Source organism: Protopterus annectens, chromosome 2.part0 (assembly GCF_019279795.1).
Source record: "Protopterus annectens isolate FY-2018-M chromosome 2.part0, PAN1.0, whole genome shotgun sequence".
Classification (NCBI taxonomy): Eukaryota; Metazoa; Chordata; order Ceratodontiformes; family Protopteridae; genus Protopterus; species Protopterus annectens.
In genome coordinates this window covers 388,306,904-388,334,865 of record NC_056728.1, presented here as the reverse complement: position 1 = coordinate 388,334,865, position 27,962 = coordinate 388,306,904, and the positions used below count along the sequence as shown (strand labels likewise).

The 27,962-nt window shown below is 42.0% G+C and overlaps 1 protein-coding gene across 2 annotated transcripts in view; it reads right to left on the bottom strand.

Annotated features, from left to right (window-relative positions):
* The window catches only part of LOC122793098 (probable global transcription activator SNF2L2), a 2,696,898-nt gene that overhangs the window by 1,368,090 nt on the left and 1,300,846 nt on the right, over nucleotides 1-27,962 (bottom strand). For both annotated transcript variants that reach the window (XM_044060828.1, XM_044060829.1), the window contains exon 16: nucleotides 1,028-1,191. In XM_044060828.1, the coding sequence (XP_043916763.1) occupies nucleotides 1,028-1,191 (164 nt within the window). The remainder of the gene's footprint in view (nucleotides 1-1,027; nucleotides 1,192-27,962) is intronic.

Here is a 27,962-nt window from a genome sequence, read left to right as displayed (position 1 = left end):
GTTGTTATTCGTTCCATTAGGTTTTGTACTTCTGATGTAAAGCCTCATTTCTCTAATCTCATCATTAAAAAAGTGACCCTCTCCCACTGTGAGGTAGAACCTCTTCTCCAACACCAAAATTCTCGTTTTCCTTCTAATCATTCTAACCACAAAATGTCTAAATTTCTGGTCTTTATCTGAATAAGTAAATATAACTGAAATGATAAGCAAATAAGCTAGCTTTAAAAGTTTCAGTGGAGAAAGGTGATTTCTGCATTTGCCTTGAAATATATGGGTCTGTATTAAAAAGGCGAATGTTTACTTACCCGAACGCCTAAACGCTGAACCGTCTTCATCGAACCACGAAAACACTGATCGTCCAGAAGAGCGAAAGCAGAAATGTCGAATTGTCATGGCTGGCCTTCTGCGGTATAGCTCCGTAAGGTAAGTGTGTGATAGTTAAGGACCTTAGGGTTAGGGTGTGGGTTAAGGTAAGTGCATAGATGGTAATCTATGTTAGATTTAGTGCAGGGTTTTGTTAAGTGCATGTGTGTGGATTACTTAGTTTGCTTAGGTTTAGCTTTTTAAGGTAAGCTTGCGATAGTTACGAACCTTAGGGTTAGGGTGCAGGGTTAAGTTAAGTGCATACATGGTGGTATATGTAAGATTTAGTGTAGGGTTTAGTTTAGGGTTAGAAGTAGGGTTTTGGTTAGTGTATGTACGTGGTTTATTTAGTTTGTGTAGGTAGTATGTAGTGGGCAAAAATTTCGCAGTTTAGGGCGTTCGATGTTTATCCGGTTCGATGACGACGGGTCGACATTTAGATATTCGATGAAGTAAGCGTCCGTCTTTATAATATAGACCCAAATATTTTTTAACAGTTTTGTACTCTAAGCTGTAATGCATAAAAATACCAGTTAAGCATTTTGAATGTCATTTCATGTAAAATAGAAAAATGTTCCACAAAATAGAAAATTATGCTAATTTTAGTAATTCTTGCTTCAGAACTCTAACAATAAGTTTAAAAGGAGTATATTTCTAAACTTACGAAAGAGGGACAATGATGAGATATGGTCCATTAAGTCTCTTGTGTTCCATCAAATAAGTGATTAGGGCAATAGTCTGTATGGTTTTTCCTAGTCCCATTTCATCAGCCAAAATTCCATTCAAATTGTTGTTATACAATGAAACCATCCACTCCAAACCTTGAAGCTGAAAAAAAAATGTTTTACTAATGAGCATTCATTTCATTAATAACAAACTACTAAGCAGGTAAATAACATAAAGAAAAGGTACAGGGAAGTAGCACTGCACAATTCAAAACTATAGGGTGAGAAACATCATAATGGACTGAAAAAAAAAAGATTAAGATATACACAATCCTTTAATAATGCTCATACAACTCCACGGTTTAACTAGAATGCTCAGGCTCTGGAAGAATCAGCAGGGGGTGGGGAATGTGAAGATTAGGTGAAGGCTGCCAGCCTAGCCAGATAGAATCTTGGAGATAATTCTGTCATCTGTAAATATTAATGTAAACCACAGGCTTGTGTCTTAAATGGTAAAAATAGTGTTACATGTGGAACAGGAAAAAATGTAACAACAGTGCACTCTATTGACCAAGTAAAGCATGTTGTGACCCTTTGATGTTAAAACTCGGAGCCAATGAGTCTACAGTGAGGCATCCTGCCTACTGTTTTAAGGCCAGAGATAATGGCCACAATTTACATGCATAAATGTCCTTTATTGCTCTGGTTTCTGCCCAGAGGTGACGAATGTAAATGTAGTTTCTGTTAGCCGTGAAGAATGATGTAATGTGAACCAGGAATCTGACTTTAAAAACAGAGAATCAGAGAGCATGAAGCATTTTTGTCTTGACCATCCAACTCACCACCACTGTTTTGCTCTATATGTAAGTTTATTTTAGACTTGTGTTTTCCCTTAGTCTAATCTTTCTAGTTTCTAGCTATTTCTAAGTGTTTTTCTGTGATGTCAGAAATGTACTACTCAATTATTTTAACTATTTCTCTGTGATCTCTGAACTATTGACTAGCACTGTGTAGTAAAAAGTATTGTCTTGTGTTTTAACTATTAGTTATTAAATAATTTTAAACCCTTTCAACTGTGGCTGTTTTTGTAGAGATATTTTAAGCTCTTTAGAGTACTCGTATGCCTTTGGAAAATTGTACAAAGCCACTCCAATAGCTTTAGCCCTGGGCTATACTACCAATTGGATAATAATATTGCACAGTAATAATTGGACACCCTTTTAAGGACCATTGAGTAGCTGATAAATATTAGTGGGTGGTGGCAGCTGGTACTACCGTATAATCTGGGAAAAAGGGGCATAGCTTGAGAACCTGTTGCAGCCTTCCCCAGGAGTGTTTGTGTGGTTGTATAAACTCTTCTCAAAGTGTGTGTGTGTGTGTGTGTGTGTGTGTGTGTGTGTGTGTGTGTGTGTGTGTGTGTGTGTGTGTGTGTGAGCTACTTGGGCAGGGACAGGAAGCACTGGTTGGACAGAGAGGGTGCTGGAGGTTTTAGCTTGCCCACTACGCTGAGATCTGGACCCTATAGCTGCACCAGTGGGGAGTCTTATTGGGGACCTGGAGAGCAAGGGAGCGACCAGCCCCTGACTGACAGTGATCTCTGTGTGCTCTTAAGAGAAATTGCACTTTACTGTGTGTATTTGTTATCCTCTCCTCCTCTATGAGACGCCCCTCACTGGTGTTAGTGGTGAGAACTGAGGTTCCTTGATTGCTGGGCCAGGGCATGGGCATCACAAGGAATAAGTAACCCCCATGGGACAGTGGGGTCAGCTCGCTGCACCTAATACCTGGTACAGCCCAGATGGCACTGTAAACAGTGACAGGACTGAGTATAGACTCTTCACTTTGCTAAGCAGCAAGTATATCTGGATTTTGTGTGGAAACACACATGCACACTCACAAAATTGTTAGCTCCTTTAGATCCACTTTTATGGTGCGGCCATCAACTGCTACAGTGGCAGAGAGAGAAGTTAAAAGCATACATAAAAAAATATTTGCTTTCAATAGATGATGGATGATGACACAGCCTCCTGGCTCTCACCTACCTCTGCCATTATCTTGGGATATCAGGGGAAAGTGAAACAAATGGGCAAATATGGAATGAGGGCTTAACGGCCATAAGAGGATGCAAGGGGAGGGGTAAATAAACAAAATGAATTATACAAAAATGTCAGACAAAAAGTTCTAAGACCCATTTTGCCTGTGTAGGCAGACAATGTTGGACTTTTTATACCACATCATTCCTTCTCATAATTTTAACCTCTACCATTAATCCTTAGACTTATAAATCTCTCCATATTTAAGCAATAAGCCATGTCAAGGATTTGGGTTAATGGATTTACTGCTGAATGGCAAGGTTCGCTCTTAACACTTTCACCAGAAAAAGATAAACCCCCCCAACCCCCCACTCACATACACCTTTTGAACATCTGTTCACTTGTTTTCACAGCTATTGGCAACTGAACAATGGCTGTTAGTCACTTAGTGAGTTTTGTTTAAACATAGCTGTTTCACTTCATCACATCAAAGTTAACTAGTACTACGGAGTTCAGACAACTTAGTAAAGCAGTCTGCTACATGGTCAGAACTGCAGAATTCACATCATAATTACAAAAGAAACAGTTTCTAAAACAAGATTCACCATGTGACGGATATTAAAAAAGAAATACAAAGGTCAATATGCAAGATCACTGTTCATTTAATGGTAGACATGATTGTAAAGAAACACGAACAAATAACATGTTATAGGTAAACAAAAAAGTCAAACAAGCTACTGCAGCTCCCCATCCCAACTTTATTTCTAGATGGCATAAGGAAGCTGTTACAATGAACAAGTGCAGCACTTAGCCCCTGGGATTTAGACAGGTTCTCTGCCAGTGCTAAATGGTTAACATGAGTTTGCTCAATTATCATCTCAGATTCAGAGACAAGGTGAAGTCACAGATAAACACCTAATTAATGGGTAATTACCATGTCTCTGAATCAAACACTGTACTGTCAGACCTGGCCATGCTAAGGTTTTTACCAGAGCACACATCTCTGCACCACAGGCACTTTTCAACATGCACTGGCAAAATGTGCATTCATATACATATACATACACACACACACACACACACACACACACACACACACACACACACACACACACACACACACACACACACTTTGTCAGACATTTCCATATACACATATCTAATCAGCAACAAACATATCCTGATACAATCACTCACACACCCACATTCACTGTCAGACTTGACCATGCTAGTGCTCTTCCTCTCTTCCTACTAGCCCAGTCATCACGTAGTATATCCATCCCCTATATGCATGCGCGCACACACACACAATCAGGCACAAACAAGCCCTGACACATGTGCTTACAGTCACTGAAACATTCAGTCACACATTTGTATGCATGCTCAAACACACACACACGCGCGCGCACACATTTACAAACACATATACATTGAGACAGCTTCCCTATATTTTCTTCCTGCAGGGTGACCATGCAGATACACATCAGTGCACACCCGGCCATGTAGCCACATCTATACTCCTAGAGACACACGCATATGCATACACACACACACACACACACACACACACACACACACACACACACACACACACACACACACACACACACACACACACAGCTTTGTGATACATATCTGTAGTCATTGTATAAGCAGTGACCATTCAATACAAGTGAATGCCATCCCATGGCAGGAATGACCAACAATGAACAATGCCCCCAGATCGATGACCCTATGAGTACGGATGAGAGCAGATTTCTCACAGCTTATGTCTACTTCTATGTAGTTGAGTCCTTCAAAGAAATCCCTGAATGGGACTACCAATAGCAACTTGTTTGAGTAACAGAATACAAGAAATTTTCTTGTAAAGTTTAGTACACATGGTCAACTCCTTTATAAACAGACTTGGTATCGATGTAAGCCTAAATTATTACTTTGTATTGGATGTGATGCCACACAGTGCAAATCTTAGAAACCTCTTGTGTGGACCCAAAAAAATGACATACCAAAAAGGATTCATCATGTTGAGAGACATCATTTAGGCACCAAGATCTTATAAAAAACAATCCAGAACCACACATATCAAATATGTCATTTGAAGTCTCTCAGATCCAAGCATGATGGAAGCTATGTCTTCACTGTGCAGTTAGGAAGAGTGTGTGTGCGTGGGTGGGGGGGCAAAACTCCCAGGCACATTCCAACTACAGGACAACCTTGAAGGCCTCTATCAGCAGTACAGTCTGGGCTTTTTCCAACAGCTCCACTAAGATGGACTGGTCTTTATGTGGTGCCTTTCCTAGAGGGGACCACTGAGACTTAAGAAGTAACGTGGTGACCATTTCAGGAAAGCACAACACTTTCATGTTTCTCTTATTTAGGGCAGATGATTGAAAAGTCCCTAAATAACCTGGCTGGCATCAGAGGGGCAGGATTGTATGAATTAAGTGTTTTACTCAGACAGCAGGGAGGTTTCTTCTTTGGGAGCTGGCTAGGTTTAGAAGAGGAGGAGGATGAATAAGGGTCATAAAGTTCCTCTACAGTGGTAATGACCTGCTTTCTTCTTATAAGGTCATCTACTAAGTCTTCAGAAATCTGATTAAGGTACACTTCTTCATTAAACTTGGCAGCCTAGCTACTGTTTCAATCTGGTTAAGGTACACTTCTTTGTTAAACTTGGCATCCGAGATACTGTTTCTGAGCTTCACCTTTAAAGAGCTCAACTTGCTCATGCACACATGTGAACTGTAGCCCTGGCCAAAGAGCCACTACAGTCAAAACTGCAGCAGTCTACACTGCAGCCCACTTCAGCAGACATATTAGGTCCAGATAACGTCCTTCTTCAGCCAACACTTAGAAAGGTCTTCCAATATCTAATCAACTAGGGAGGATGGGAATGCTGGTCTGATACCTAGGTGAGGATTTTATACCACAGCAGCAGCAAGGCCAATGAGTAGCACATTATATATCCACTGTACTGAGTCCTTGTTTGCCAGCAAGATAGCAAACTTCTGCTATTTCTGGAACCTATTGGCAAAGGAAACAAACCAGACTCCTCCAGCAAATCACAACTGAAATGAACGGATTGGAAACAAGCACAGTTGAATAACCAAGTGTAGTTTAATTTTAAGTGCTTTCACCTTCAGTAAAGGTATCAGTGAGAAAATCAGAAATTAAATAACACAAGAAGCAAATCTGTATGAACATGTTTATGACACAAAAAAATCAAAATCTACAATGCTCTTTTTAAACATACTATGTACTGTCCAGATTTCAGGAGATTTATTTTTCCATTATTGACAGGGTTTGTATTTCAGACAGATGGGGATAGTGAACTGTTATTAGAATAGAAAGAATTAAACTGGCAGATCTGGTTAAATGCAACTGATTAAATGGTATGTTATCTCTTAGCTGCATTTTAAAAGCATGAGCTGCTACATTAAAATAAATATTTAAGTATTTTTATACTCTTAAGTAGCACAGTATTTTGTTTTTATGTCTTTTTTATGTCTGTTTTATATGTATTTGTACTTTGTATATATATATATATATATATATATATATATATACCATCATTTTAAATACTGCTACATTTCTTCTTGATAAGAGCTTTTATTGGTTAACAAATTTACTGACAGGTAGATTTAAACATATTTGCTTCCTTGTTATTTAATTTCTGATTTTATCTCTAATGATGCCTTTACCAAAGGCAAAAGTGCTTAGAAATTAAACTACACTTGGTTATTCAACTGTGCTATTTCTAGTCTGTTCATTTCAGTTGTGGTCTGGTGTGTTTCCTTTGCCAATGGAGTTTCACCTTACACTGGACAACATACCAGCAGTTACTAGTCTTATTTGGAAGATTCTGGAACCTAAGCCAGTCTAAAGAGATCACATAGGGACTAGAATGAGAAATACTTGATTAAGGGCTCACGCTACTCAGCAGGGGGCATGTAAAGGGTGGCTCCCTTTATGGGGGGTTCATGAGAGTATTTAGGAACCTTTAGGCTTCTAAAATAGTATTTTTTCTCACTGGCTAACAGATGGGATTACTCAAGAGACTTCTGATTTCTTACCAACATAGAAAGCTGAGCATTTCTCAGCAGAATGGACAGGAGCACAAGGCCAGTCCATTCTAGCCGTCAGAAGCCTCAAAACCTCCCAGAGGATGGCATCATCTGGAGTAGAGACTGGGGAAGGGACCACTGTAATTGTCCATCTGAAAGTAAATGGCATCTAGGTCTTCAGACTCCTCAAAGGAACCTTAAAAACAGGAGTTCCACAGTCTGCATTACATACATGCATGGATTCAGTCATAGTCATAGAAGGGAGTGACCATGTTACTGATAAGCACTGGGTGTCATGTGACATGAATCCAGACTGCAAACACTTACTTGGCAAAGAAGATGCAGGAGGGAGACAAAAATTCACTAGGTTTGGTGCTAGTATCAGCCCACATTCCTTAAGGGTATCATCTTGCACCCATATTTCAAGATGCCACGAGACATAAAATGTCTGCTAGATGTTTAAGGTCTGAGCCATGAATTCTGATGAAGGATGACCCAATGGCTCCTCTCTTCAGCTGGGGATGTTAGGACCAGCTGAACCTTGGATGGATGGCCTAGAAGAACAGACTTTGATATCATGTACCACTTTTTTCAAACCATCATTTTTCCTAGAATCAAGATTATCATTATTTTTTTCCAGCCAATCAAGAGGTGAAGGACAGGAATATGTGACATCAACATTCTCATCCTTAAGGTGACAGCCAGAGGCTTACCTTTTCTTGGCCCCTTGTCATCTGAAAAAAGTGGAAGAATGAAGTTGGTTCAACCTCATGCTAGCCAAGGATGAGCTCAGGCTTGTAGCATCTGAAAGTCAATCTGAAAATGGACTTATTTTCTGGAAAAACAGGCTGCAACCAACTCTTTAAACTTTGGTATTTGTGGCACATCTCTTACTTTGCTTGGACTGCATGATGGACCCCTGTGCAAACTGACACATGATGAAGTGTCAGTCTCCACAACACCTGTGGGTGCAATGCAGACCAGAAGTATCTCTTCTCATTATCAAGTGGCAAGGATGGACTTCTAAGCACATATGCTTGACACTGCACTCCTCTGCAAAGCAGTATATATAATGTCACTGTAGGTCTTTGCCTGGTAACTTGATTGTTCCATAGACAACTTGTGGGCTTATAGATAGGCATTAAATACAAAACTCACCAAACAAAATGAGAATTAAATTCTGAACACTGCAAGCGCCAAAAACAAAACCAGGGAGATGAGGTGATGGTGTTAAGCCAGATAATGCAATTGGTGCATTATGTCACAGCAAGTTTAAGCATCAGTTTTGTGCACCCCTGAACTAGGACAGTTTGTCAAACAGAGAGTAGTTAAAAAAATGACTCCCCCTACCAAAAAAAAAAAAAGTTATGGAGGATCCTTGATGTTAGCCCTGTAGTTTGACCATGATTAATACCATTAAAGGTGCAAATGAGTTTGCTTTCCTTCCACACCAGAGATACCCTGCTAACACGCATACTTCTTTTTATGAGAATGGTTAGGGTTCAGTAATAATCAAAGACAACAACTTATTGAAATACTGAGGGGGATTTTCAAATGAACACATCCCATGCCTCTTTAATGTTGTCAGTTAATTCAGTAGTGACTCAGTCACAGGTTTAAGCTAAGAGGGACAAAAGCAATTGACTTTACTATCTACAGTACACAAAGGTTCAAAGTAGTAGTACATACAGCAAAGATAAACAGGATGCAAACTAAAGTCCTTTGCTATATCAAAGTGCGATGTATGCATGGAAGAGTTTGTGATTGTTTTATTTTTTCTTGAGTCAAGTAGCTCCTTTAAACCAATACCGAACCAAGGCGGGCAGACTAAGCTACTGAGTTGTACCGAAATAAATAAATAAATAGATAAATAAATAATAAATAGTCTGAATTGGTACTACTAACTAACCAAAAAGGTGTGGATATACACCCTTGCTGTTTACCACTTTTGATTTTGTACAATCCATATGCTCTGTCCCTTTCCAGCATAACTTGTGTAACAGATCCAGGGCAGAGTTTTGCTCCTGATATTAATCTCTCTAAAGGGTGCCTGCTGATTTAAAACAAAAAACAACACTTTTGGAATAATCAGCAGCCGTATTAAAACTGAAAGATGCTTGAGCAGTCCAGTTCATCTGACTTTGTTCTGTGAATCATAATCAGCCAGTTACAAGTGCTTTAGGCTTCCATCAGTGACAGCAACTGCAGTTTGCATACTAATGTGCAGCTACTTAAGAAGAAAGTACATAATTACTTAGAAAGATATGGGAACATGTTTAATTTATTTAATTATTTAAGTTTCTTCACTGATACAGAGTACTGATCCAAGTGTACCAATTTCTTTAAGCTTGTTTACCAGGGCACAGCACCATACCAAGTAGTCCAACTTCAGGCTCAGCTTGGGAGTACATATGTGCAGACCCAAAAGCAAAGTACAGATGAGTACATTTTATAGAGTAATAAGATACTTACTACCAGCCAAACAGGACAAAGCAATTTGCAACTGAAATATACAGATTACTGCATCTGGACAATCATGAATGATAAATCTACGAGCATCAGTGTAAATCACCATGACACAGCTAATACTGAAAAAAATGGCTGGTGTTGAGGGGACACTGGGAGTTACTTATATTACATGGAAGCAGCTGTTTGCATACAGAAACCAACTTTTAGATAATGCCATTTAAGAAGGAATTAAGTTTAAGATCTGTTCTGGGAGTATTCTGAGCTAGAAGAATACCATTATGGGTAAAGCACATTTGCTGTGTTTCTTTTAGAAGGTATTTTAAATATCTTACATTTAATTATGATGTGGCTTAATGGCAAGACTCCAATGTGATGTATTCAAAACACCTTCTACTTTGTCAGTATAAGTAGGTGTTAGTAGTAACTGATGAGAAACAAAAGTTATGTACTTACCATAATGACAGATCTGTGTTGTCTGCTTCTGTCCTTCCTTAATGGTTGGGTATTCAGATCTGTCCCCAGATCAGACTTCAGCCACTCTAGACTTTGAATCCAAAGTTCAGGCTCGTACCTTTACCCATAATCCACTCCTGCCCCTGAAGTTACCTCAGATCGAGTTTGCCCAATGGACAAAGGACACGCTCCTCAGAGAATAAATTCAATAAATTTAGTACATTAAGTCATTCTCTGCTCGGTAGCTTGAAGAGCATGTGAAGAAATGCAAGTAAAATGCAGTGTGGTTATATTAGGAAACAAGAAATAATACAAGAAGGGGAAAGGTATGAGGGAAATTGAGAAAGGGCAGAAGCAGACAACAAAGATTTATCATAACTTTCAAATCCAATGTTGTTTCTCTTGTCTGTTCCTCATAAGCTAATGAAACTCTTGGGAGGTCTGGGAATAATATTCCGGAGGACAGCTTGATTAAATAAAGCCATACCTCAGAGTGCAAGCCTAATTTATAATGAGAAATGAAGGTATGGACATTGGACCAAGTAGCTACACCACAAATATCATCAATGGAAACTCTTGGACCAAGTGACTACACCACAAATATAGTCAATGGAAACTACTGAAAAGAAGGCAGAAGTAGCAGCCACAGACCTAGTCAAGTGAGCCTTGATGGATTTGGATAAGGTCAATCCCTTCTCTCTGTATATATAAGACATGCAGTCAGATAATCATCTAGAAAGCGTCACTTTAAAAACTCCTTGTCCTGTGGGAAAGGAAACTAACAGCTGATTAGATTCTCTAATTTTCTTTGTATGTGAAGGTAAAAACAGTTGACGATAAATGTCCAACAAATGCATTTTCTTTTATTGATAAAGTTGGGAAAGAAAAGTGGAAGGCAGATTGATTTTGCTAGGTTTCTATAGCTACCATTGGGATAAAAAATGGGTTATCCCGCAGGGTCACTATCCTTGTGAAAAATCAGATAAGGAGGTTTGCAAGAAAGGGATTGCAAATCTGATACTTTCCAAGTTGAAGTAACTGTCACCAAAAACAAAGTTTTCCAAGCTACATATTTATGGTCCACCTTGGCTGCAGGTTCAAAAGGAAGTCTAGTCAAAGCTTGTAAGATAATGGTGATATATGGGGGAGTAGGATCCCTAAGTGTAGGTCTGAGAAGGAGGGGTACCCCTGAAGAAGGCCTTAGATAATTTAAGGGAAGCGAAAGAAGACTGATTTACTCCAACATGTAAACTTGAAATGTCTGCTAGCTGAATTTTAATAGGAGTGTAGCTGGTCCCCTGGTGAAAAAGGGAGGCCAGAAAATATAAAACAGCTGGAAGATTAGTCAAAAAGGGATCTAGATTTCTATGAGAGGCCCAAATTGAAAATCCTTTCCACTTGCTTTTGTACATCTCTCTAGCAGACAGTCTTTGTACTGAAGTAAGAATGTGAATTACCTAGGAGGCCAGCTTGCATTGACTAGCCATCATAGAAAGTAAAGAAACCAAGTAGTCATCTTAAGGGCTTGACTGCCTGGGTGAGGTATTCCAAACAGGTGAGAGAAAAGATGTGGATTGGAATTCAGTACCCAAAGAGGGTCTACCATATTAGGCCAGAGGAAGGAAACAACTCCTTTTGGGGCCATAACGGATTAATGAGGATGACTGTGTTCTTCCCAGCCACAGTTTTCTACAGGAAGTTTGTGATAAAGAGAGTAAGGGGAAAGGCATACAAGAGCCCGGGGACCAAATGTGGGTCAGAACATCCCTCAGTGACTTCCCCTCTTGGTGGATAAGGGCAAATTATCTGCTGCTATTCATGTTGTAAGGGGAGACAAAGAGATTGCAGCATGGTCGACCTCAGTGGCAGAAACTCTGCTCCGTCACTGACAGATTGAGGGACCACTCGTGAGGCAGAAGGATAGACTTGCTTGAGTTGACTGCCAGAACACTGGATTCCACCCAGTATATGTGTTGCTACCAGACAGCAGTGGGAAGATATCACCCACTGTCAAACTCTTACAGCTTCTCGACATAATAGGTACAAACGTGTTCTCCCTTGCTTGTTGATGTACCAAACTACAGACATGCTGATCATCTGAAAGGGTATCACTCCCAGAGAGAGGGAATCATGGAAAGCCAGCAACACTAGGAGGCCTGGCCTCATCTGCAGGATATTGATATGAAGACTGGCTTCAGAAGGGGATCACGTACCTTGGACACTCCATCCCATCAAGTGCCCCCCCCCCACCCTAACTGAAAGTTGTCAGTAGACACCATGAGTTGAGGAGGAGGAGGATAGCAAAGGGAATGATTTGAGTCACCATCATATGTGTGTTATGCAAATGTCTGTGAGAAGTACTTGGAAATTCATTGGCTGATGTCTGATAGACCACTGAAATGAAAGTGTTCAATGAGAAACTCTGATGTGATACCCTGTGAGAGGGACCAGAGTTACTGAGGCAGTAATACATCCTAGGAGGCAAAGAATCAGTCTAGCTGGTGACTTCTGACAGGAAAGAACATCTAAGGCCTGTTTGTGGAGGGTGGCAATCCTGTTCTCTGGTAGTCTTGCTATTTGGCACTTCATGTCCAGGTGTGCTCCTAGAAACTATATTGTCTGAACAAGATGGAACTTGGACTTGGCCAAGTTCACAGTGATGCCTAGTTCATTGCAAAGTTGGAGAAAGGAGTCCACTGTGTGTAAGAGGAGAAACCTGGTGGGAGCATTGATGAGCCAGTCATCCAGGTGCAGGAACACTCAGAACCTTTGCAGTCTAAGACGAGCTGCAACCACTGCCATGCAGCTGGTGAACACCTGGTCTGCTGTAATGAAATCGAAAATGCAGGGCTCAAAACTGGAAATGATCAGCTCCCAGTGAAAATGGAATAAGCCTTCTGGAGTGCCTTTCCATCTTTATGTGGTAGTACACATCCTGAATGTCTATTTAGCACATCCATTTGTCCTTTCTCAACAATGGGATAATGGACTGCACCGTTACCATCTGGAACTTCTGTTTGACATACTGCTTTCGATTACTTAGGTCCAAAATCTGCCTGAATTCCATGTTCTACTTTGGCACCAAAATGAATCTCTGGATCCATGTTCATCTGACAGGACCTCCTGGATCACTAGATTTTCTAGTACCTTTTTTACCTGTAAAACTGATCCTTTTCTTTAGGAGGGTGGAACATTGGGGATCTTCCTTGACAGCTGGGAATAAGAGAAAAAGAGGATAGAGTAGCCTCTGGTTATTATCTTCTGCATCCACATGTCTTTTGTGATTGATGTCCAGGCCTTGGGGTTCAGAGATACGTGCTTAACCTACTGCCTCCATAATGTGGCAGTCAAACAACTATAGCAAAAAAGGGTTTTACCTTGCTTACTACTGGAGAGAGTCTCTTTAACTTTTGTGTTGAGCTATCATAAGAGGTATTAACAAAGGATGCCTTGAAGTGTTCCACAAAGTCACATCTAAGCAGGTTTCCTTATGGCAATGTTGGTGTTCACTGCTCTCAAAGTGCCCTCAATCATATTGGAAAAGAGAGGCATCGAGACATTTGAAATGGACTGAATGGTGGTGAACTGCAAGTCCACAGTTTTCCTATCCTCTGCAGAAACAGACCCCAAGAGAGATTTGGAGTGCTCCTTCATCAAATTCCTCTGGAAATGTGCCAGGTAGTTCAGCTCCCTCAGTGCGAAGGTTACTGAAGCACCACACTGGACGTTTTGTTAGGGGGCTGGGCAGAACAGCTTTCTTTGGCAAGCTCCTTTTTGGTGGCAGCTGTCACCACCATGGACTCAGTGGCGGTATTCCTGCTCCAAAGCGGGTGATCTTTGACTGATGCCAAAAATTTATCTGGCTTGTGTGAAATAGGTTCAGCCATGTTCGGTTCCTTTCATACCTGCTTTCAGATTGGGTCGACCATTTTGTCAGCAGAAGGGCCAAGAAGTAGATGGACCAGTCCCAAAAGCCTCAATAAAGCCTGACTCCTCTTGGGAGGGAGCTTCAGAGAACCATCCACCTTTCAGTCTTAATAGTTTGAGAATCTCTCCAAATGAGATGTCCCCAAGGATGGATCTGGGAGAGCCTTCCACTTCATCAAAGTCAGTGTCTTCAGCTAATGACTCCTGATGGGAGTTAACATGTCCCCTCTTGCATACATGTATGCTTCTGAGGAACTTCTATGCTATGATGCTCAAGCGAAGACTCAGAAGAGGAATGGGAGTCTGGAGACAGACTGCCAGGGCTTGATGCTGCTGGCTGTGAGGATGGGACAGGATGAACAGGATTAGGACCCAAGGGCATTCTATGAGGTATAGACAGATCAGGGTGTGGAAGAGACATTCTCTCTCCAGAAAGAATGTTCTCATGATGACCTTGAACAACGAAGTCAAGGGAGGACCTACGACCATCCCAAACACAGCTGAAGCCTCTGCTCCAGACTGATCCTGGTATCCAGCCTGGCCAGTCTCCATGGCCAACATCAGTGACAAAATGTCAAGTGCTAAGTCTCCAAAAGGAAGGGACAGGTCTGAAAACCTTGGAGTCAATACCTGAGGTGGATGTGTAAGCACTCGATAAACAGTCAGGGGGAATTAGACTACCAGAATGGTCACTGTAAATACAGATGTTAACAAAGAGCCTTGGAAAAATATTGAATTACATTATTAGAGCTGGATGAGCAAATCAAGAAAGTATGGGAGGGAGTTACACAAGCTTCCACTGTGAGCAAACCTTGGAAACAGTAAAAACTTAGGAGAGTGCACACCTCCTCACCTCTACAAAAATAATGGAAAGAGTGCTTAACATGCATGTGCAGTGTGCATGCTGCATGCACATGAATAGAAAGGTGCATGCATCTGTAGCTAGGTTTTTGGTGTTTTCCCTTTCAGTCATATGTATAGACTTTTATTTATTTACATCTTTAAGAAGCTACATGACAATATAAAAACTAAAACTTTTTTAATCTGTATCAAGAAAAAAAAGGAACTTATGACAACTGAAGTGCTTAGCAAATGCTGCAGCCCTAATGATGCCAGATTTTTTATTTATTGATTATTTACTGACTTCTTCTACCAAGAAATTATGATATAACAAAAACAAAATTAGATCTCACACATAAATGGTTCAAAACATTCAGGGAACATATAAGAGGGGAACTAAACTTTAACTTAAGAGAAAACGTTTGCAAACCTTGCCCTACACAGTTACCAAAATGAATCCTCTAGGCATAGAGATATGAAGCTAACCACAATCCAGGCAACCTGTATTCAAAAAACAGTAGCGCAGGTAATGGAGGGGTTGGACAAGACAGGATGCAGTTAATTGACTAACGATGCCCACTGGTTGGTAGACAATTGCTTATGAAAGAGGCGAGGGTAGGCTTACATTTTTTTTTCACTTTGCTCCTGCTGCCTGTCAGTTATCAGTAACCCCCTAACTAAACAAACCATTCGTTCCCCATCAAGAAGGTAAGGGTTTCCTGGGAGGGGAAATTATTCAGATGTAATTAGGGGTGTTTTTTTTTTTCTTATACTATCCTAACATCTTTACATGTACATGGTGTTAATACAGGAGTAAGAATGTGCAATAAGCTGACTGCGAAGGACTTCCCCTCACTTCTGCAAGGGACGTTCACTTCATGCAGCAATGCACCTTCCTCTCCCAGAAGCACAGGAAGTGGTTGCAGTCTCCACCAGGGAACTTGAACCCACCCACTGTATTCCAGAGTGTGTGCAACACTCCCCACTCACTGGGTGAGGTAAGTATGTCATACCCCTTCACTCCACCCACCCAACCCAGTCTGGCTCCTTCAGTGTCTGGGCCACAAATCAAATCCTCATTGTCTGGGTTGCAGTCAAGGCTCCATCCCTCTGCATCATGGAGCCAAATTAGAGTACGCTCTCATTGCTAAGTGGAGCATGTGTCATTAAGTTGTAGACAATTTTTGTTGTGACATGCACATCATTCTCTGCCCAGGCAGCCACTGCTAGTCTGGTGGTCACCTAGGGTAAGTGTTGTGAGGAATGCAATGTAGACCTTCATGGAAGTGGCTTAGCTGGTCCACTTTCTAATGCTCGATTCGCACCTCAAGGGGAAAGATTGGGCAACAGGGTACTTGCCCAGTTTGAGGATGCCTGGCTGTTACCCCTTGAAAAATGAATGTGACTGTAGGGCTCATAAAGGGGGAAGCCACTGAGCAGGGCCAGTGGAGGATAAAGAAAAGAGTAGCCCTTTTTCCTGATACTGTACACAACAGAGTACCCTTATCAGATAAAATAACAATAAAAAGCGGGGTGAAGGTAAACTCACAGTAAAAGAAAACAGAGAGATTCTTACAGTTTTCTAAAATATGGGCTTTGCTTTTGCCTTTCCTTTGCTAATCCATCTATAGCATTTTTTTCCTGTTAACAGCTGCAACCTGCCAAAGGACAGCTATGTAGCCATAAATTGTGACAGTATAAAGGTAGCAATGTCTTAATTTATCTTCCGTTCTTGCAGAAATATACTATACAAGTATAAAAATATCATGCTAAAGCCCGGCTCTTTGGTGCAAGGGATGGACTCCCAACTACAAGCAAGGTGAACAGAGTTTGACTAGTGACCTTGGTACTGGAAAAGCCAACCAGGGAGGGGTAGGAATGAGGGGTATATGTCCCACATGCTTGGCGGGGGGACGGGGGGGGGGTTGCATGAAGACCAAGAAGCTCATCTCTATTGCTTCTGGGGGGTGATGTTTGGAGGAACTATCCATTGCTGAAGTGAGGGGATGCCCTCTACTACCATCCCACTGTATGCCCTTCTCTTACACTTCATGTCATTAGGGCCAGGGGAAATGAAGGCAGCAAAAACCTTTAAAAAACCTGATGAATGTCTGAATGACAGCTGACCGTTGCCCTGAAGCTGGGGAACAAATGGGCCAATTGTCTATGGAGGGGGCTGATGTTTGATAAACAGCAGGAATAAAGATTGCAAAAATATATAGACATACCACATTAAAATGCAAATTTCATAAATAGATACATTGTTTATGGAAAGCCAGAAAAATGAACACTGAAGGTGATGACCTTCCAGTAAGTTATCGATTGCTTCATCTCCAATATTTCACCAAAATATCAACAAGCGGGCTATATAATTAAGCACTCTTATAGCAAATCTAGAAGATACAAACATATGCTTCCTACAGTAATCTAAAACCTCAAATTCTTTCTTTGGAGGACTGGATCACTGGATTCTGGAGACCTATTTCCCCATTGAGGGCAGCTGTAACAATGACAAAATCCAGGATGGCCAACTTTACTAAAGTATCTCAGTCCTTAAGGGCCACAGCATACAGTTCAGAATCAGGGCCATTACATCAAGGTCCTTCCCAACCTCTCAGAAAACAATGGATATAATTTTGTCAGGAAAAAGGAATGACCCAGGAAACTCAATAGGACAGCAGAAGGCCTCCTGAAGAATTTTCTCTGGAGATGAGGTGGTGCAAAAGGGCCAATGTCCCTTCCTTGAGTACTACTTTAAGAATTTCACTGTATTTGGATTCCACAAAAGGGAAATATGAGGAATCTCCCTCATCCACATCTTCCATGGCTGGAACAGGGGCACCAAAGGGAAGTCAAGATGACTTACTTTGTATCTGCACTTCCCCTGGTTTGTGAGTGAGATGATGTCTTAAGTTCAAGACACTGAACGAGAACCAGACATTTGTCTAAAGGCTCTATATGGATTTTTCAGTCTAGAGCAACAACAGGCTGTAGACATAGAATGAAATGGTGTCAAGGGTAGAATCTAAAGTAGTAGCCACAACCCAGGAAGGATCTTGCACCGATAAGCTCAACATTGATATTACAGTCATTGACAGAACCGCAGTCATATCAAAGACATCAACATTGAATGTTCTGTGCAAATGAAAAGCAGGCTGAGTAGAAGACCTAGCCCACACTGAGAGGCCTATCAATAATGAATCTACAGTTAAAGCGCTTGCCACTAATAGCTTTAAGAATGACTATATCGTACTTTGGAGTACCACACTGAGGCACCGAAAATCACATTTATGTATTGATCTTTATGCCTGGGACTGAAGGGACCACTGGCATCAAGAGTATTGGTGGTATGACCACTGGTATCAATGGCAGGACCAATGGTAAAGGGGTACCACCCCTGATGCCTGACCTTGTTGAAGGCTGGATGCTACCAGAGTTTTCAGTAATCAATGCTGTAATCTGGCCTGATGAAGGCAGGGAAGAGAAAGAAGCAGAAGAAAATATATTTATCATAACATTCCATCTGTGCTGTCCATTTTCATTCTTCCTCAACAACTGGGATCGGATCCAACTTGGTCACTTTTTACAGCTCGTGAAACACTGAAAGATCTCAAGCTCCTCTCCTACCCATAATGCATTAGCCCTCTACCATACCTCAGATCTTGTTTGCTGACTTTGGTGAATAAAGGAAATGTATTTCCTTTAGCATCTTCTGATCCTTCCAGAAGTTAAATTGGTAGGGGGGTTAGCAGGATTGAAGTTGAGGAAGACTGAAAATGAACATAGGTGGAACATTATGGTAGGCGTATAACTTCTTTATCTGATGTTGTCATTTTCATTCATTCCTCAGCGATTGGGACGGAGTTCCCAGCTACCTCAATCCAGGGAGGACTCTAAGGAAGGATTTTCCTGAGCACCGCTGAGCCAAAGCCTGCGCTTTCCCTAGAGACCCGATCTAATTTGTAATGAGCAATAAAGGTATGAGGGTTAGCCCAAGTTGCAGCTGCACAAATACTGTCTAAGGAAGATCTGGTTAGAAATACTGAAGAAGTTGCCATAGACCTTGTGGAATGAGCTTTTAGAGGTTTTGGCAAAGTCAAACCCAATTTGTTGTAAACAAAGGAAGTACAATCCGTTAACCATTTGGCTAAGGTCACTTTGGTAACTGGTTTGCCCAACTTTGAGTTTGAAAAGGAGTCAAATAATTGATCTGATTTCCTGAAAGATTTTGTCCTATGAAGATGAAAATGTAACTGTCTGTGGACATCTAACAGATGTAAAGTGTTCTCTCCTTTGTTTCAGAAATTTGGAAAGAAGACAGAGAGAGATTGATAGTTTGATTGATACTGGATTCTGACACCACCTTAGGAAAGAAGGGTTCTTTCATAAGGATACCCTATCCTTACAAAAAATCAGATAAGGAGGCTTAAAAGACAGGGCTTGAAGTGCTGAAACTCTTCTAGCAGAGGTAATGGCCACTGAAAAGACAGTTTTCCAGGTTAAAATATTTAGTTCACACTTGGCTGATGGTTTAAAGGGAGATTGGGTTAAGGACTGTAACACTAAATATAAATCCTAGAAGGGAGTGGCATCTTTAAAAAGGAGGTCTGAAAAGAAGGGCACCCCTTATAAAAGCCTTACAAAGTTGGAAGAGACTAAAGATGAATTACTGATTCCTATATGAAAATTAGAAATGGTAGCTAGTTGTACCCTAACAGTTGAGGAACTAGCTCCCTCTTTAAAAATTGTAGCTAAGAACTCCAGAACTTTTGGAACTGGTGCGAAAAAAGGGTCAATATTTTTTTCTGTGTCCAAAAACAACCCTTTTCCATTTACTTTTGTAAAGTTTCCTTGTGGAAGCTTTGTGGGATGATAATAGAATTTGACGGACAGGAGAGGGGAGACTGGGATGTCTAGCTATCAGCAGAATTGCAGAAACCATACAGTCAACTGCAGGCCTAGAATGCCCCATGTACCGAGTTTGTTGGGTGAAACAGGAGTTCCAAAGTTGGATCCATAGTCCAAGGTTGGCAAAGAAGGTGAGGCCAAAGAAAAGGAAACCAAATCTGATGAGGCCAATAAGTGGCAATGAGGAAGACTGTGCTCTTTAATCGTGATGCCTTCTGAAGAAATTTTGGGATTAGGGATATTGGGGGAACAGTGTAGAGAAGACTCCAGGCAAATCACAGAGACAAGCATTTCTCGGCGACTCCCCCAGTGGGGGTATCAGGGCAAAGAACCTGTTGCACTTGGTGAGTGGAGATGCAAAAAGATCCCAGCAAGGTTGGCCCCATTGATGGAAAATCTTTTCCGCCTCTATCATGTTGAGAGACCACTTGTGAGGCATTAGAATGGACCTGCTCAGCTTATCTGCTATCATGTTGGACTTCCCCAGGATGTGCACTGCTATCAGAAACTGATTGGATGTGATCGCCAATTGCCACACTCTCAGTGTTTCTTGACAAAGGGGAAAGATTTGGTTCCTCTTTGCTTGTTTTTGTACCAGACCATTGACATATTATTCATATGAATCACAACAGTCCCAGAAGGGACAGTGTCTTGGAAGGTCTGCAATACTAGGAGGCCAACTCTCATTTCTAGGACACTGATATGCATAGTGGCCTCTTCGGGAGACCATGTGGCTTCAACTGTCTTTCCCAAGAAATGCTCCCCTACCTTATTTGGGATATGCCCGTGGTCATTATGATCTAGGGTGGAGGAAGAGTGAAGAGGCGACCTTGAAAAACTTGACTGGAGTAAATCCAGCAAAGGATGTAATTTTTCAATGCCAGAGTTATCTTGATCTGGGTGGATAAAGACTGTTTGAGAATAGACCACTGAGTTGCTAGTGTTCACTGAAGGACTCTCATATGATATCTTGCTAACGGAACCAGAACTACCACAGCAGACATTGACCCCAGTGCTTGCAGGATCTTTTGAGCCAAGAGAGAAGAATTTTGAATTATCTTTTTGACTTAGAATCCTATCGTTTGAACCCTTGCCAGAGGAAAAGAGGTTATCAAGGATGATATGTTAAGCAAAGCCCCTATGGACTGCAATATCTGAGCTGGTGTTAGTTGAGATTTGTTGCAGCTGATAGTAATTCCTAGCTGAGAGCACAGATGGAGTACATGATTCAGTGCTTTGTTCAATTGATGCCTGGACGGACCAGCTATGAGCTAGTTGTCCAAATAAGGAAACACCTGGAATCCTTGCGGCCTCAAATGAGCTGCTACCACTGCCATGCATTTGGTGAACACCCTAGGGGCTGTGGTGAGACCAAAGAGCAGAGTTATGAACAGGTAATGACTGGCTCCCAGCTGGAAGTTTAAGTACCTTCAGGATTGCCTATTTATTCTGATAAGATAATACTCATCTTAAAGCTATTTTGAGCACATCCAATTATTCTGGTGCAGACACAGCAAAATGGACTGAACCATGAACATTCAGAACTTTGTGTGTTGAACTTGACTTGCTCAGATTTCTGAGACCCAAAATTGGTCTCCAGTCCCATGTTTTCTATGGCACTAAAAAATCTTGAGTAAGTTCTGGACTCTTTCTGATCTGCGTGGACTTCTTGGATGGCTTTTTTTTCTTACAGCTTTTTTATTTCTAGTGCTGCTGCTTTCCTCTGACTGGATGGAACACTGGCTATCTTTTTTACTGTAAAGGGATGGTGGAAAGAAAAAGGGAATTATATAATCTCTGGAAATAATCCTCTGCACCCATGAATCTTTTATAATCTGTAGCCAGGCTCCTGGTGCAGGGACAAATGACCCCCGATTGCCTCCAGAAATGGACAATGGGGCCTCCTTTCAGAAGCTCTGGTAGGATCTGTCAAAGAAGGTATCTCTAGACCCTTGGTTCTGTGGGCTGCCTCTGTTGCATGAACGGCATCTTCCGTGAGAGTCCCACCTCCCCATCTCTGAGGGAACTATCTCCATGTGGATCTTGGAAGGGACCCTGGGACGTTTTGAACCACCTTTTTTGATTCCTTCATTGATTCCTGGAAAAGGTCCTTTGAGGGGTCAAAAAAGTACACCCACAGAAGACAGGTTTTATCTTCCTGCTCACACCTGGATAGTGTGTCTTTAATCTTGGGACCAAACAGTGAACTTCTGTCAAAAGGAGTATTGATGAAGGAAGACTTGAAGAGATCCACAAAATCACATTAGTGCATCCAGGCATGTCTCCTAATGGAAATGCCTGAACCCACCATCCTTGAGGTTCCTTCAGCTGCATGTGAAATGAGCCTCGTGGACAAATTTGAAATGGACTGTAGGGTAGCCAACTGTGAGGCAATAGAACTTTCTGCTTCAGAAGTAATGGCCCCTGAAGTCAAGTAAAGTGTGCCAAATAGTTCAGCGATCAGTGCAAAGGTTGGTGAAGCACACACATGCTTCCCAAATCTGTCCATTACCCTAGACTCCCTGTTAGGATGATGAATACAGGAACTTTGTTCCATAAGTTAATTCTTTGTAGTTGCTGCCACAACCACAGCATTGACAAGTATTCCCTAACTCCAAAACTCCCTATCCTTGGGTGGGGCCAGAATTCTATCCTGTCTTTTGGGGACTGGCTCAACACAGTCATTTCTTCCACAACCATTGAGAGATCAAATTAATAAGCTTGTCAGCAGGCGGAGTCTCCCAGGTGGTAGATGGGCCAGACGAAAGCCTTCCAGGAATACAGACTCCTTTTGGAAAGGGTTGTCGGTAGACCAACCAGCTCTCTGTTTTAGGATCTCTAGGATACCTCCAAAGGAGACATCATCAGGTGGTGAGCTTAAGCACCCTTCCCCCTCATCGAAATCAGTATCTTCTATGACAGACACTTAAGGGGAGTCTGCCTCCTCTTGCACGTCCTCATCCTAGGGACTTCTCCAGTGGGATGTTCAGGAGAAGTATTGGAAGACATCAATATAACCTGAGTGGTATTCTGGAGACTTTGAGCTGGCTGTCCTTGTGGAGTAGGATGCTGAGGCTCTTGACGTAAAGATAAGTGGGTTTGGGAAGTGAAAACTGAGGAAGGTAGATGCTTCCCTTGTTTAGGAGCAGAGAAAAATCTCTCCACCACCTCAAAGGCAGAACACACTGGGAGAAAGAAGCCAACGGCTCCAAGAAGACATGCTTCCAAACTGTTGACTCCCCTCCCATCTGAAGGCAAACCGCTTGAAGCAAGGGTTGGAGCAGAGCTGTTAAGGGCTGAGGCTCTGATGGGCAGAGATGGCTCTGATAATCCCCGAGTCGACTCTAACACCTAGGATCTGGCACCAATGTTACTGGTCCGAGAGTCATCTGGCTCCAAGTTGCTCAGAGCAAGTCCACTTGCAGATTGTACCAGAGTAGAAGATACAATGAACTTTGGATTCCAAAAGAAGGGATCTGGGATTCTTGGTTCCAACCTCTGAAACCGAAGGTCGGATTGGGGAAGGAGACACCATTGATAGAGTAGTACTTCCGAAGGTCTCTGGACTCGATGGGGTAAGAACCGGCAGAATACCCATTTATATTTGTCAACAAAAATTTAATTATCTTATCCACATATGCTTCAGTCAAACGTCTGGAAGATCAAGAAGGTGATGCAACAGATTAGGTCCTGGAGTGGTGGCATCTCTCCAGGAACATGGATGGGAGACTTGAGGGAATGGGATCCAGAGATGGCTCCTAACAGATCTGAGGAAGATACAATGATGTGGATGTGGCTTCAGAAGCTGTAGGATCAGAGTGTTTTTCCTTTGGATCCCATACTTTAGGTAGTTTTAGAGGAGGTTCTGCACCAGCAGCCTAGTTCAGAGCAGAAGCCTCAGATGGGTCCGAAAGATGCTTATGTGAGTCTTTTTTGTCTGTTTTTATGGGGGATTGAACCCCAAGTACTGTTTGAAAAGAAGATGTAGGGAGCAAATCCTTCAAAATCAGCTTAGTTTTTCTATCCACCAAGGACTGTGGATTAAAAGGTCATACAAATATAACAGGACACATTTAATCATCCTGGCCTAAACAGTAGAAGCACGAGTCATGTGCATGTGACAAAGGTATCTTGTGGCCATAGGCCTTGCATTTTTAAAACCTGTTGGTTTTTTATCCATTTGTATACAAAAATACACTTGTAAGAGAAAAAGGAAAAATGAAAAATTTTTTTTAAGGAAAGTATTAAAGGGAGAAAAGGGTTACCAGTGAAGGTAACTGAAACTACTGCTAAGGTATGAGGAAGGAAAGCAAGAAAAATACCAACAATGGTAATACAGTTACTCTAAAGAGTGTAGGAAGGGAAAGAGAGGCTATTATACAAAAGGATAAAAAACAATTCCATTAAATCTGCTTTTCTACTCACGAATACCATGAAAACTCGAGAGCTAACTGTGACCATGTTTGCATATAAAAGGCAGCGAAGGAGATCTCATGTATGGTACGGGACTAATGCACTGTGGGTAGGAGAGGAGCTTGAGAGCTTTCAGTGTTTCACAAGCTGTAAAAAACGTCTAGGTCGGATCCGAACCAAACCATAGAGGAATGAATGAAATCACTACATCAGATTCCTGGCTGGCCTTTCAAAATGGCTGCACACTGAATAACAGCATAATTCTAGCTCACCCAGTGTAAAAACAGAAACTTAGCAGAAAAAGCCAGTGGACCTGAATTACTGGGTAAATTTCAGTAACTGGCTTGTAAGTGCACTGCCAGGATGCCAGGAAAAATTAAATACAGAGGACCTGAAGGAAATCGGCTACAAAAGCCAAAAAAAAAAAAAAAGACTAAGAAGAGTACTGCAGTTGTTCAGCAAAAAGCAGTGCAAGTTCCAACATGACTTCCAGTAATCTACACAAAAGTATAAGGCAACTGCACACAGACCTGACTAAAACAAATGAAACACTGATGAAATATATCAACTCAAACAATACAAGGCTGGAAAAAAAATGGAAGAAGCTGTGACGCCCGTGCCCTGGCCCAGCAATCAAGGAGCCTTAATCCTTACCACTAACACCAGTGAGAGGCGTCCATATAGGGAAAGGATAATAAATCCACACACAGTAAAGTACAATTTCCCTTAAGAGCACACAGAGATCACAGTCAGTCTGGGGCTGGTTTCTCCCTTTCTCTCCAGGTCCCCAATAAGACTCCCCACTGTCACAGCTATATGGTCCAGATCCCAGCCAGCTGGGCAAGCTAAAACCTCCAGCACCCTCTCTGTCCAACCAGTGCTTTGTGTCCCTGCCCAAGTAGCTGACACACAAACACACACACACACACACACACACACACACACACACACACACACACACACACACACACACACACACACACACACACACTTTGAGTTAAGAGTTTATACAATCACACAGACACTCCTGGGGAAGGCTGGCAAAGGTTGTCCAACTGTGCCCCTTTTACCCAGACTATACGGTAGAAATCACTGCTATCACCCAGCTAATATTTATCAGCTACTCAAAGGCCCTTAAAAGGGTGTCCAATTATTACTGTGCAATATTATTATCCAAAGGGTAAGTGCAACCTAACAGTTAAGACTTATTTGGAGTGGCTTGGTACAGTCTCACTATATACATGCAATGCACTCTTAGAGCTTAAAATATTTCTACACAAAACAGCCACAGTTGAAAGATTTAAAAATATTTAATAAATAATAAAAGCACAAGACAATGCGTCTTACTACACAGTGCCAGTTAAGAGTTCAGAGATCAGAGAGAAATGTTTAAAATAACAGACAAGTTTTAACATCACAGGAAAAACACTTAGTATAATATTCCTTAATTCCTAGCTATTTCTAAAAGAAAACACAGTTCTAAATAACTTACATATAGAAAAAGGCAGTGCTGGTGATTTGAATGTTCTCCAGACAAAATGCTCAGAGCTCTCTGATTCTCTCTCTTTAAATTGATAACACAGAGCTGCTTCACATGACATCATTTTTCACACTTCTTGTGTTCCCAGGCTAACAGAAATTAGAAGTTATGTACTCACCATAACGTTCCATCTGAGTAGGTGTATTCATTTGTCTGCAACCTGTGGGTTATGGATCCGATATCGGATCCGAACCGGCATGGTTTACCAGCTATGGATCCAAGCTCTCAGCTCCTCCCCTCACCCATAATACCCTGCTCTACCCTCATGACCTCAGATCGAGTTTGCCAACAGCAAGAACACCCTGAAAAGGGTAACACATAATATGCAGGAAACTGAAAGGCCAGGGGGATAGGAGGGCGGGATGGTTGCAGACAAATGAATACACCTACTCAGATGGAACGTTATGGTGAGTACATAACTTCTAAATCTGAAGTAGGAGATTCATTTGTCTGCAACCTGTGGGACAGAGTCCCCAGCTACCTGAATCTTGGGCAGCCATCATGGAAGGATATTCCGGAGCACCGGAGCCAAAGGATGCTCTACCCCTAGATGCAAGATCCAACTTGTAGTGGGAAATAAAAGTATGAGATGAAGCCCACGTGGCTGCTGCACAAATATCATCTAGAGGAATCCTAGCCTTAAAGGCTGCCGAGGTAGATACTGACCGGGTTGAATGGGCGTGTACACCCTCCGTGCGGGCCTTCCTGAAGCTTGATAAGCCAATGAGATACACTGTGAAATCCAGCGAGACAGAGAGACTTTAGAAATTGGCTTGCCCAAATTAAATTTAGCAAAGGAAATGAACAACTGGTCAGATTGCCTATGACCAGCCGTTCTGTTTAGATAAAATCTAAGTTGCCTGTGAACATCTAAGGAGTGAAGCTTGTATTCACCTTTGTTTTCATATTTAGGAAAGAAAACAGGGAGGTTAATGGATTGATTAATGTTTGCTTCAGAAGCTACTTTAGGAAGAAAGGACGGGTTGGTCCTGAGGTAAACACGGTCCGGATGAAAGACCAAGTAAGGAGGTTTAGCTGATAATGCTTGGAGCTCTGAAACTCTCTTGGCCGATGTAATGGCTACTAAAAAGGCTGTCTTGAAAGACAAGAATTTGAGATCCACCGTAGCCGCTGGTTCGAAGGGGGGGGCGGTCAAGGCCTGGAGAACTAAGGAAAGGTCCCAGGGAGGAACCGCTTGTTTTACAGGGGGCCTGAGAAGGAAAGTACCTTTAAGGAAAATTTTACACAACTTGGCTGACATGAGTGGACTAGAGTCATGACCAATGTGATAATGTGAAATTGCCGCCAGTTGTACTTTGACTGTGGAACTGCTGGCACCATCGTTAAAAAGAGTGGTTAAGAAATCAAGCACTAAAGGGAGAGGAACTGTGAAGGGATTCAGGCCTTGCCGCTCCGCCCACAAAGAAAACCGTTTCCACTTGCTACGGTAGACTTTCCTAGTGGACGGTTTATGAGCTGCCACCAGGATTGCCTTAACAGGGGACGAAATACCGGGAGTCCTGATCAAGAGTGGAACTGGAGCAGCCAAGCGGTCAGCTTCAGGTTGTCCAGGTTCGGAGGAGATATGCAAGATGGATGAGATATCAGATCCGGAATGGGATCTAGAATCCAAGGAGGATTCACTGAGTGAGACCTTAGGAAGGGGAACCAGATCTGTCGAGGCCAAAACGGAGCAATGAGAATCATTCTGCAACCCACCCAAGAGGCTTTCTGAAGAACTTGGAGCATCAGAGGCAAGGGTGGATAAGCATACAGAAGACCGGGTGGCCAAGCATGCACCAGAGCGTCTCTTGGAGAACCTCCTGGAGGAGGTATCAGAGCGAAAAAACTGTCGCACTTGGTGTTTGAGGGAGAGGCAAAAAGATTGCATGAAGGAGTTCCCCACCGTGCGAATATGCGTTCCGCTACTTGAAAATTGAGAGACCACTCGTAAGGGGTCAGAATGGTGCGACTGAGCTTGTCCGCCAGGATGTTGGACCGACCCGGAATGTGCGTTACTATTAGAAAGCGGTTGGTGGAGATTGCCCATTCCCAAACTCTCATGGCTTCTCGACAAAGAGGGTAAGACCTTGTTCCCCCTTGCTTGTTGATGTACCAGACAACTGACATGTTGTCCGACTGAATCGCAATTGTTCCCAAGGGAAGAAAGTCCTGAAGTGCTAGCAACGCTAAGAGCACTGCTCTCATCTCTAGAACGTTGATATGCAGTAAGGTCTCTGAATCGTTCCACGTGCCTTGGACGGTCCGGCCCGCAAAATGCCCCACC